The following is a 13,230-nucleotide window of genomic DNA, read 5'->3' on the forward strand; positions in this document are numbered from 1 at the left end:
GTTTACATAATGTTAGCTTATTCTAGAAATCAATGTTCAAATTGACAAATTCATACCACAAGGAATGTTCAAGGAATGTTTTTCAGCGGGAAATACAAAGAGAAACTACAACTTTTTTCTAATCCATATTAGGTAGTTGCAGCTTTAGTTCTAACAAATTCTCCCTGCACTTCCTCAATTTTCTAAGCCTGGCCCCAACTTTTGTTGTGTTTAGTCTGCTACAACAATGGCGCATCTAGGTCAATCAACTCCAAGTAATCATTATGGGGGTCACAAAACAAAGAGACATCGCCACCAGTAGAAGGCATTACATTTTTAGTATATCCATCTTTTTGGCCATGGGAAAAGCCATCTGCATCATCCAATCCAACCAAGCTTTCAAGATCTCCCAAGTCTCCGAAAATCTCATTTGGGTCTAAATAAGGTTCGCCTTCCGCATTGCTTGCCTGACCAGGATTATCAACCTTCTGTCAAACATAAAATATTAGCAAATATGAGCAAGAGATGGAGGTTAAAGAAAACATATTAGAAGGTTCAAATTTGTAAGCAATTGGTTTTCTAGTTTTAAAAGGTTCAAATGTCTACGAGAATTAACATAATTAAAGAGAAAACTAAACAAAAATCTATTCAAAAATAAACCTTCACTCCCTAAACAATAGAGATAGGAAGATTGGAAAATGATATCTCGGCTTCATAATTTATTTCTTTTGGAAAACTAAGTACTAACCACTAATTCGCAAATTTTCATTTGACCAAGGACAACAAAGCAGATAACATTACATTAAATCATCGAAAGTATATTTCTAAGCTCAAATTATGTACAACATAGCCTAGGCCATGCAAGAACAACGAATCTGGAGGCTTTCCCTGCCTTCGACTGAGACACCATCTCTTTCTCCTAAAAAATTTAAACTAATAAAAAAGTATAACAAACATGTCTCGTGTTCTAAAGGCCGATGGCATGGCAAACTAAAACAGAAGTGACCACTGTAATAATAAAACAGAATACAGATACATGAACCCAAAAAAAAAGAATTGATAAATGGACTAGTGGAGGGAAAAATAACAGAACCATGAGCACAAGAATGAAAGATGGCAGTAAAAACAAATGACAAAAAAGTCTCTGTTATCCTGTGTTTTCCGGTAGTCCAACTATCACGTCAGAGAGACTCGGGGTAAAAATTATATGGATTGGCTGGCAAGCTTCTGTTGGGATTCGAAATGAAGTCGATCCTTCAGTGTTTTATAAACACACATCTACTAATCAAAGTGGTATTCAAAATCTCAAACAACATTTGCTCAAGCGTTATCAATACAAGGACTTGGGTCAACTAAAATATTTCCTTGGAATTGAAGTGGCACAATCAAAATCAGATATTGCCTGCTCCCAAAGGAAGTATGTTCTTGACATTTTAGATGAAACCGAGATGTTAGATTACAAACACATTGACACACATATGGATCCAAGTACCAAGCTCATGCCACAGATCGGGGGGTGTCATTATCAAACCCATGTGTGGATATAGAAGGTTAGTTGGAAAGTTGAACTACGTTACTGTGAATAGACCCGACGTAGCCTTTGTTTTTAGTGTTGTAAATCATCCATATGATAGTCATTGGGATGCAAAGGTTTGAATCTTGAGATATAGAGGGAACTCCAAGAAGAGGAATGGTTTATAGTTTATGAGAACAGAGGTCACATTAATGTTGTTGCATATGCAGATGCAGCAAATGAAGGGAATCTTATTTCTTGGAAAATCAAAAAAGCAAAGTGTTGTTGCTAAATCTTTGTGCAGAGGCGGAATATCAAGATAGGGCTCTCACTACATGTGAATAAATTTGGATGAAACGACTTCTTGATGAGTTAAAGTTTTACAGAGTCGATGAATCTCATTTGTAATAATCTAACAGTTTTACATATTGCATCTAATTTAGTCTTCCATGAGCATAGAAAACACAAAGATTGTTTGTCACTTCATCTCGAGAAGATTCTTTTCAGGCAGAGAGTTACTTCTTTTGTGAACTCAATCAGTTGGCCGATATCTTTATCAATTCTCTCATAGGCCCGAGGATATCTTATATATGTAACGAACTTGATGCATATGTTTTAACTGCACCAGCTTGAGGGGTGGTGTTAAGATATGTATAAAATAAGTTATATTTTGTTGAGTAAATCTCTTTTAAGATAAGGATTTAGTTTAATCATCCCTATAATCAAGGGATTTGTTTACTGATTTGAATGAACTCTCTTAGTTATAAATAACAAAAGGCTGAGCATTTCTCTCAAGCAATGCAAACTATCTAATTCAACTGAGGTTAAATCGTTTAAAAGGACTGGATGAGGCTGAAGACTTTCATGAGATCCAGCTGCTGCTGCTTGTTGGAATTTCCGCCTTAATTGTGGTCCGCCCCTAGTCGCTTTAATTGCGGCTCACATCTTCATTGTGTTAGCTTTGAAGGGGTGGATTTAGTCCCACATTGCTTAGAGATATGGCCTAATATGGCCTGTGTTGTGTTTATAAGTGGGGGCAATCCTCACCCTACAAGCCGGTTTTGTAGGGATGAGTTAGGCCCAACCCAAATTCTTGAGACTTATAGGTCATGTGGGTTTTGGGTCTAACAAAAGGCTGAGAGTATTACTCTCTAGCATTTCAAACAATCTAATTCAACTAAGGCTGAAGAGTTTAAAAGAACAGGATGAGGCTGAAGACTTCCATGTTCTAACAAAAGGCTGAGAGTATTACTCTCTAGCAATTCAAACAATCTAATTCAACTAAGGCTGAAGAGTTTAAAAGGACAGGATGAGGCTGAAGACTCTCATGTGAGCCAGCTGCTGCTGCTCAATAGTACAAGTCTTTTAGAGTTTTATTTTAAAGGTCGTGTGAGTTTTGCGTCTAGCAGTGACCCATGATATCCATTTCTCTTTTTTTTCCTACTGGCTCTCAATCTGCCACCACCATTGTTGGCTCCGCAAGAATGGCAACTCCATGGCCCTTGTATAACACTAACACAGCTAATGTTCAGAGCAATTCAGCAAGTGATGGATAAAAGAAGCTAGAGTGGCGTGTTTCAAAGATAACCAAAAAGACGGAGAGTTCAGTGAGAAGTCAAATACAAGATAAAAAGTATAGGAAAAAACTTTTGAAAAATAGAGTCAAAGACTACAAAACTGGGGAGCATCTCGCACAAGTTACTAACAACAAAGAAATAGATTACATACCCCAGATCCGTTGTTTTCATTCCCTGCCAATGTATCCTCATCATCTTTGAAAATAGCAAGCATGGATAAAATGTCGTCGTCAATTTGATTGCTTGGAGCTGAAGGGTGTGGCAAGCCAGAGGGCACTGATCTAGATAGACATGATAAAGAGTTCCGTCCAATGCATCCACTTGTTGAGGGATGCATGTCATTTTCTTCGGAAATATGGCTTGAGCTAGGTAGAATTGGAGCTGGTAAAGACATAGCAGCAGCAGGGACAGATTGCAAACAATCAATTTCCTCTTCACTATCCCAGTCTTTCTCATCAAATGGTTTACCATACTGAGCACCATTCCTTGGACCAGGACCCTCCTTTTGAAATACCCTACAAATCACGTAGGAATTCTGAAATACAAATAAATCAACAGAACAGTTTAGATGAATTCAAGAGAACAACCAGGGAAAAAATGCAATGGAGAGAAAGTCGGCAACCCAGGCTAAGGATATAGAGTCGTGATAACATAGTTAAATGCATAGTACTATCTCTATCCCTGTATATTTTACCAATAAGTTAAAAATAGATTAAAATAAAGGAAAAATAACAAAACCTGAAGGGGCATAAATCTAACCCCAAGAAAAGTAAAAGAAATAAAAAATGGAGAAGCTAAATTAAAGAGTGTTGTGAGTTTCAACCCTAGAGCAGGTAAAGAGGAGCCGACGCGTCGTATTCAGGCAGCCGTAAAATTCTTCAAGGCAGACTTGCCACCAGCCGGAATTGGCTCAATAACTCCATCACAAACAGTATGCTCATGCCACATAACAATTCATTCCAGCAATCTGCATAACCGTTTTAATTGGCTCAAGAACACATGCAGCATAACTCCAGCAGATCGCAGAACAGTTCATTGCCAAAGAATTATAATAGATAAATGCCAATTCATCACCCTGTTTGCAGATTTAACAATGCCAACGCATTACGCTGCCGCCCATAACAATTCATCGCAGAACAACTCCATGTTATTATTATTGCAGCTTGTCACAAATTTCGCTTTCTATAGACGAAGATTTCTCCAGCGTCAAAACAGCCATTAACATGTAGCATCAGTTATAGAAAGCAGAAAGCAAACTTTAAAGCAAAACTCTAACAGAGCCCTTTCTCTCTCCCCACTTTTCTCTCCCTTTTTCTCTATTGCTAATTACAAGTCTCATTTAGAAGGGAAAAAATTGTTCCTAAATATAAGTCTGATTTAAATGACAAGATACTTTTTTTTCTTTCTAAATATACCCCTTATTAATTCAACTAATTTGTCTAAGGAGATAAAATGTCAGAGATAGACACGTCCATACTCAAGTGTATTTTAGCAACATTCATACACAACATGGATACAATAAATACACTACTTATTCTTTGTAATATATATGTGAAAATGACAAAAGCAGCTTGTAAAAAGGGATAGTAATAAGATGGCAGATAAATGCTGGCACTATGCAATAGAAGCGCATACAAAGTATCTACTGCCATGAATCATTTACAGAGCTAGTTAAACATGAAAAGACACGGTTCTACTTTAATGTCATATATCCAACAAAAGCTGCAACTTTATGTACTGAAATATGTCAAGTATCTTTCCTAGTGTAACTAAGGGCAATAATACTACAAAGAGAACTAGGCATGACATGCAAAAATGATCTCCTAGGCACAGACCATGAATCACCTGACTTAACTTCAACAAAACAGCTCACAACCAACTGATAGACATGATTCTTCAGTCAAAGATGTTTACCTGTGCAATGCCTTTGTCAGCTAAATGTTTGTCTTCAAGTCTGAATTCATGCATTACCCAATCAGTTCGGTCTCCTTTAGGAGCTTTGCCAATGTGAAAAACCAGGGTTCTAATCATCCCCACCACTTGATTCTTATGTTCAACTGCTCTATCCTTCCCTGTAGTCTTCCAGTACCCAATTTCAGTCGCTCGATTCATCCTCCCTCCCGTGCAATATTTCTTTCCTACAGGGCTAAAGAAGTACCATTTCAAATCCCCACTTTTGAGCAAAGATTTATCTGAAAAAGACAAACAACAAACAACAAACAAAACCTCACATGAGAAACACAAATGTATTACAACACTCTACCAACGGAACAAATCGAAGAAACTATTCAGTGTCCAATTCACACCTGGGAGATCCCATGGAGCATACTTGTAAATGTCAAGTTCAGCAATGACATCAAAAGGGAACTTCCTACCGATAATCTTCCTCTTGAGAAAATACATAACGAGCTCAACATCAGTGGGATGAAACCGAAACCCTGGAATCAATTTTGTTTCGGCCATCGAAAAATCAAAAAGAAAAAACAAAAACCCAAACAGAAAGTGTTTCAGAAACTAACAACCTTAAACTAAACCCCCAATCCAACAAAACAAACAACCAAAACTCTAGTCCAAAAGCGCAACAACAATAAAAATAACTAAAACTAACCTTAAATAAAAAAGACAAAATAAGAAAATAACTTAATAATAGAGATGATTGATTATAACCCTAATAATGAAGAAGAAACTTGATGATGATCAAGTCCAATGGCGGAAGAAGATATTCCAAAGCCTGCGACGGTTCATGAAGAGAAAATGCTGGCACTGGGAGTGGGAACCAACAATGAACGACGACGATGATGATCCCGTTGTGATAAGAAAAGTCATCGGCACAGTGGAACCCTAACATTGGAAATTGAATTGATTCGCAGTTATCGTAATTGTGATTATGAATGAGCTGGTTCATGCATGGCGATGAGAGTTGAGAAGAAGAAGAAGCTTACCAGAGAAGGAGGATGAAGCGCGAACAAGAAGATTTTTTCGATTGTTGTGTGGAACTTGAGAGTGTGAAGCACGAAAGGGTCGTATATATAGTACTGTTAATTTAATTTATTTTAAATTTAAAAAAAGGATAATTGTTTCTTGTTCAAGGGGTTTGTTTGGGTTGTTCTCTCTCTTCCGGTGGAATACTAGCGACGCGGCTATGTTTTTTCACGCGATTCAAATCAAATCACTCTTTCCCAGACACGTCACTAATACCAACAAAATAAAACCTATATTGCACCTTATATGCTCCAAAAGAATCTTATACAAAACATTAAATGTTTTGATTTCGAAAATATATTTTCAGATGCATCCTTTGCAATCACACAAACATGCAAAATAGTTTTACTTTACTGTTAAATTATAATTTTTCTCATAAATACATTTTTGGAATTTTGATAAATTAAATTGTCAATTAACTATTACAAAAAGTTCTCGAGAGATGTACCTCCAAACAATTGAAGTAGGAATTTAGAAATGTGTCATCTTTGCATGTTAGATTATTCTGAAGATGCATTTCCGGAAAATATAAAATGTGTTTCATTTTTTTTATAAACCCTGGCCAAAAACTCATCCATTCTCAATAAGTTTCTCACTCAAAATTTTCATTATTGTGTTTTATCAAATCAAAATGAGTAAAAGGAGATGAATTTTAAGGTAAAGTTCATTTTTCAACCTTCATTGCTCACATTAATCTTGTTTTGAAGCTGAAAAAATTACGTTGTAACCGAATGTGTATCTCCGAATTCTATATGAAATCATCCGGAAACTGTTTGTACTGATTTCTTACTATTTTATGTTGTTGTTTTTATTAGGTATGGTGCATCATGATGTTATCCCCAAACCTATTGTGTCTCAGGAACCTTCACTTGTAATAGTGAAGGAGGTAGACATTGGAAATCATTTAAAAACGAACAAGAGTTTGAATTTCGTTATCACATGCTGCAATGGATTCATACATAGGCATCCAAATTAGAGTTTGGTGTTGTAATCGGAAGTTCCGATAATGGTTCGGATAGGAGAAGTGCATTTGTGGCATTGACATGCGAAGGAAGTGGGAAATATAGACCTCTTCTTCGGAATTTCAAACGAGAAGATGTCGGTTCAAAAAAATGTGAGTGTCTATTTAAGTTATTTGGTTATCGGTTGACAAATAATAAATGGAGATTTAATGTGATATGTGGTTCACATAATAATAATCTGTGTGAAAAGTTAGTTGGTCATCCAATTGCATGTCGTCTCTTGCTGGAAGAGAATGAATGTGTTTCTGACATGACAATGAATTTGGTGCAACCCAATAACATACTTATAACATTGAATGTGTTTTTGACATAACATTGAATTTGCAATAAATTTCAATTGGACACTATATCAATATGATGTTAAAAATGCCTTCTTAAATGGTGAATTACATGAAGAAGTATATATGAGTTTACCTCTTCGTTTTAAAAGAAAATCTTGGATAAAACAAAGTCTGCAGATTGAGAAAGTCTACATATGGAATGAAATAGTCGCCAAGGGCCTGGTTAATTTGAGAGATTTGAAAGTGTTGTTAAGAGACACGGCTTCACCCAAAGTCAAGCATATCTCACTATGTTCTTTAAACACTCATGTGAAAGTCAGATTTATATCTTAATAGTGTTTGTTAATGACATTATTATCACAGGAGATGACGTTAAAGCAATTAGTGATTTAAAGAGAAGACTTGAGGCTGAGTTCGATATTAAGGATCTTGGAAAGTTAAAATACTTTATTGGGATGGAGTTTGCAAGATCCAAAGAAGGAATTTTTCTCAACCAACGCAAGTATATACTTGATTTACTCGCAGAAACAGGGATGACATGGTGTAAAGCAGTAGAAACATCAATGGATCCCAATGTGAAACTAAAGTCGGTTGTTGGAGATGAAATAGTATATAGAGAATGCTATTCACGATTAGTTGGAAGACTAATTTACTTGTCACATACAAGGTTAGAGATAGCCTTTGCAGTGAGTGTAATAAGCCAATTTATGCATGCACTAGGGGCAGCCCACTTTGAAGTTATTTTCCGAATATTTAGATATTTGAAAGGTACTCCAGGAAAGGGGTCGATATTAAAAAATAGAGGGCATATACTGATTGAAGCCTATATAGATGCTGATTGGGCAGGAAATATAAATGATAGAAGGTCTACATCAGGATATTGTACTTTGGTAGGTGGAAACCTAGTTACATGAAGGAGAAAAAAACAAAATGTTGTAGCCAGGAGCAGTGCAAAAGCTGAATTCTGATCAGTGGCCCATGGATTTTGTGAAGTATTATGGATAAAAAAATTCATGGAAGAATTGAAGTTTTTTGGCCCAACTCCAATTAAAGTTTACTACGATAATAAAACTGCTATTTTTATTGCCCATAATCATGTCCTACATGACATAACGAAGCATGTTGAAGTGGACAAGCATTTTATCAAAGAAAAAATTGACAATGGTGAGATTTGTATGTCCTACACACCCACAAAAAGTCAAGTAGAATATGTTCTCACAAAGAGTCTTCCAAAGAGACTATTTGATAACATGGTGTGCAATCTTGCTATGAACAATATATTCATGTCGGCTTGAGGAGGAGTGTTGAATATTAACACTCATTTAAACAAATCTTGTTGTACAACTCATTATGACTGGATATAAATTGTAATTAGTAGTAAATAACGGTATTATTCTATTCTGGCCTTATTTAGAATTAACATTAAAAGGAGAATAATTATCCCTATTTCCTACTGTAATTTATATTTTATAAATACCTCATGTGTATTGTGTTACAATTGATATAAAATGAAAAAGCATATTTCAATATATACAAACATCACTTGGTCACGGTATCATAGTGTTGGAACACAAGTTCAAAGGTAAGACTCTATATTCTCAGTTGGTCGACAAAATATCTCGATCAACTTTGAATTAGATTTTTCACGAAGCCAAACGAGCTAATAATGTAGATTCTGATAGCTCAAAGTGTGGTTGCACAGTTGTGAAAACATATGGTCTCCCATGTGCTTTGTAAGAACAAAATTTGGTTATGCGTCTGGCCTTGTGTTTTGATGATAACATGATATCTTAGAGAATAATTTAGTACTCTAACGGATTATGTCTAGTGTGTAGCTTTTGCTAATAGGTTATGACTCTGAAGATAAGGTGTGTGACATCATCAGGTTCTGGACAAAACAAACTCTGACTCTGGAAGAAACCAATGGTGTTTACAAAGACTTAGTCAATATTCTCTAATGCTTCTATAACAACGGTTCTGATGAATGTTAGTGATAGAGCTTCAGATCGTGACTCTTGTGGAAGAGCTTTTGGAGATTCCTTTAGCTCCATGATTCCATTGTCCAAATTTTGAAGATTTTGAAAACAAATATTCTGAAGACCAAGTGCCGAAGACTCTGAAGATAAGGTTCTGAATGAACAAGTTCGGAAGACTAAGAAGACGTAGGTTCTGAAGATTCAAGTTTGGTCCTTCTAAAACATGTTTCATCATCAACTATAAAGAAGCATCTTAAGATTATAAGATAAGATTAAATTTTGTTTACATGAGGAATTAGTATGAGGTATGTATGTTTCCACTATCGGATAGGGTGGCACAAATACTGTACTACAGTACTATGTTATCGACCACTCCCTCACTGACCGTTGTGTACAAAACAACTGGAATTAAGTATTCAAATTCTACCCTTCAACGAACTTCTTTTTGGCTATAAAAGGAAGACCTAAAAGATAGAAGATGAAAAGAATTCATGCTAACAACGCTCTACAAAACTTACACTGAAACGCTGATCAATTCACTTTGATATATTCTTTGTAAAGTTTTGTAAAAGCAAGTGGACTTTTGTTCGTTAACTTGCAGCAAGTGAGCTTTTGTTCATATACTTACTAAACACTTTTGTATTTTTTATTGTATTCAAACTTGTGTAATCTATTTTAAGAAGCAACTTTGTAAACACAACCTTTGTATTTCAACTTATAAGTTGATAGTTCCTCGAGAGACTATGGTATTGTCAGAATTTCTCAACAAGACATTGACGGGTAGTCTTTGTGGTTTGCAACACTGACTGTTGGTCTTTGTTGTGGTTTTGTAATTAGTCTAGTTATTGTGGATCAGGTCCTTATTGAGAATGCAAAATCACCTTGGCGGGTGGATTGGATTAACTTCGTTAACAGTGAACTAGGATAAAAATAATCGTGTCATTTTTTTGTTCTTGTGTTATTTATTTTTGACTTGGGAAGAATTTATTTTAAAACTTGAAACCCAATTCAAGCACACATTTCTTGTGTTTCTCACACCTTCGTGCTTGTGTTATATCTAAGAAGGTGAAACCAGATAGCCTGATACGAATTGACGCAGTCTGTAATCATTGAAAAAGGCTTAATTCTGACGATGATGGTGTCATGAAATATGGTAAATCGAATATTTCTATCTTAGTTAAATGGGAAGCAATTTAAGAAAGATTTTTGAAAGTCGATAAAAATAAAAGGAGCACCTAAGATGGTCAAACCTACATCGAGTGAAAATTCAACGATGCAGAGTCCATCATATTTTGAATATCTTGACAAAGTTTTTTCCAATTCACCAACTCTAAAAACTATAAAAAAGTGTTTTCAAATAAGCTCACATTAGTAAACCACCTTATTCACCGCCTCCACCAAAAATTCCATTCATCGAAGAGATGCTAATTTTTATGCATAATTACATTGAACGAATCGCCAATGTAAAGGGTGACAGTAACTGCGGTTTTTTTAGTTGTTTTTGCTTAACTCGGTAAAGGAGAAGAGGATCCACACTTGTCCACCATACTCTTATCAAAGAGTTAAAGAGCAATAAAGAATTATACACATGGCTATTGGGGGATAAAGAAGAAGATGAAGCAATTGATCACTCTCTTGTTCCTTGCATTAGTGGACATGCACCAGAGGATAAATTGATGAGTTTATTGATCTTACAAGAGTGTATTGATCTTACAAGATACGATTTCTCAGAAACTTTTTTCTACTGCAAACTCCTTCACCTCCAAACCCAAAAGCTCGTATTATTTGTGTTTGATGGGTTTCTAATCCGCGGCATTTTGTTCAAGTTTATTTGAAACCGACACGCCCTATACCACTTACATTACCGGAGTGGACAACTCATTATACAACCAAAGTCGAGACTTGGCCGTACCAATTTGTTGAAAGGATGCAAGAGTTCACCAAATTGAGAAAGATTGAAAGAGAAATAAATAAACAAAAGTCAAAGGGGGTGCCACTAATAACTGTAGATTTGGCCGGCGACAAGTGTTTCAGTTCATTTTAGTAGTTATTTATCAACTTTTTGAAAGTGACATTGTATTATTGTGTTATGATGTCTAATATATACATTTTGAAGTTTGCCAAAACAAATTTGTATTTATTACATGTTTCTATCCTGTTATGTTTCTGTTTTGTTATGCCAGGGAAAGTTCCGAAAATACATTTATGGAATAAAGGGTGGTTCCAAAAATATAATTCTGGAACGTGCCCTGACACAAGATAGAGTTTTTGAGGTCCATATTAGTCTCCCACCACTATAAATATAAATCACTTGTCATTTTGTTTCATACCAAAACACAACACACCAAAATGAACATCATTTGGCATGTTGGAAATGTTCACTTTATCGACGATACACCATCAAGAGAATTTAAGATCACTAAGTACGCCTCTTTTAAAGATTTGTAATACACATTGCACGAGCTTCAACGATATGGCGACAATCGCAGAATTGTGAAGATCGAGTATCGCTCGCCATCTATTGACAAAGAAGGGAAGTTTGAGTTCAGCAACTATGAGATGAAGATTGTCGCTGGTTTAAAGGTTATGTGGAGAACATTTTTCCGTTTAGAATAAAAAGTTTTGATCAAGATGGATGCGACAGTTTCGAGATAAGTCGATTATATTATCAAGATGTTATAACGTCGAGCTGAATATTGAAGTGTAATGTTTTATCTATATTAAAATCTCTAATGTATTGTTGATTTTATGATATCAATGGTATTTTCATTTTGTCAAGTTATTGTTGTTCGATTATGTTTTTCTGTTTATACTTTGTAACATTTTGGAAATATACCTCCGAATGTTTTATGCAAATATGTCTCCAGAATAATTGATGTTTCAATAGATATTTGGTGCGTCCAGAGATACATCTTCAAAATCTGTGAGCATTATAGTATTTTTGCGTGGTGTACTAAAAGATGATGAGGTGCATTAAGAAATAAAAAGGTTATCACTCCTAAAACAATTAATACAATTATAAAAAATAATTCTTTTTAATAAAGATGAAGAATATATATTTTTTATAGTAAAAAATTATTTCATTTTAAGTAATAAAAAAAATATGCATCATATGTTGTACTTAATTTAAAGATTTTAAAACTAGTATCAAGCTTCATATGAAATATCTTTTTAAAAAAACATTAAAATGAATTACGATATTGAATAATTAGAATTATTGTTAATAAAATACTATTAAAGAATTTTGTTCCATATAGAAATCAGAAATGCATGCAGTTGAATAATGAATGATCTTGAAAAGGTGGTGATGATCTCCTTTACGGTGGTGAGGGTTTGGCCTGTATGATTTGCATTTCAATGACCAAATCAGTTTAAGATTCAATATGAGTATAGTGAAAATTGAAGAACAAAAAATGTACTTTGCCCTTTGCGTGTGAACTGATTTTATATATTGGATCAAGTGGAGTCGATTTGAGATTAATTGAGTATTAGTCATTTGGTCCTCTGGCCTCCCATTTACCTATATAGGCGACAAGGTGACAGTCACATCCCCGCCATAGATGAATTACTTCTCCACAATCCATAATTTTTAACCGTAGTAAGAAGCGAACTTCCTTTCTCCCTAAAAGAAAGGAACGTTGAGTCATATCCCTTGATTATCACTTATTCATCCGTCTAAGTTAGAGGAAAGAATGGGGCGCAATCATATTCTTGCATCCTGATAGAATCGTCTCGCCCCTCATATAGACAAAATTTTCCTTTCAATACTTATAATGGTCGGAATGAGAAGTGAGGAGGCTTCTCAGAGGCCAACTACCTAGGGACACCCAGTTGCATTTCGATGGGTTGATTGTAAAAAAGGAGAAAAACATTCTCCGTGGTCAGAATAATATCCAACTT

General features: G+C 35.2%; 1 protein-coding gene across 3 annotated transcripts; it reads right to left on the reverse strand.

Moving 5' to 3' along the window:
• Position 1: 1 nt before the first annotated feature.
• LOC131661121 (NAC domain-containing protein 82-like) lies at positions 2-6,182 on the reverse strand. Of its 3 annotated transcripts, XM_058930545.1 has the most exons (6): positions 6,012-6,179; positions 5,737-5,910; positions 5,376-5,507; positions 4,984-5,261; positions 3,221-3,604; positions 2-467 (listed from the first exon to the last, which is right to left on the reverse strand). In XM_058930545.1, exons 3-6 carry the CDS (start codon positions 5,470-5,472, stop codon positions 219-221), a joined length of 1,008 nt encoding a protein of 335 aa, XP_058786528.1. In that variant the 5' UTR covers positions 5,473-5,507; positions 5,737-5,910; positions 6,012-6,179; the 3' UTR covers positions 2-218. The 3 variants fall into 3 exon arrangements, with proteins under 3 accessions (XP_058786528.1, XP_058786527.1, XP_058786526.1); XM_058930544.1 differs by having other exon boundaries at positions 2-464; positions 5,376-5,910; positions 6,012-6,182; XM_058930543.1 differs by having other exon boundaries at positions 5,376-5,910; positions 6,012-6,178.
• Positions 6,183-13,230: the final 7,048 nt, after the last annotated feature.

This window comes from Vicia villosa, linkage group LG3 (assembly GCF_029867415.1).
Source record: "Vicia villosa cultivar HV-30 ecotype Madison, WI linkage group LG3, Vvil1.0, whole genome shotgun sequence".
Taxonomy (NCBI): Eukaryota; Viridiplantae; Streptophyta; class Magnoliopsida; order Fabales; family Fabaceae; genus Vicia; species Vicia villosa.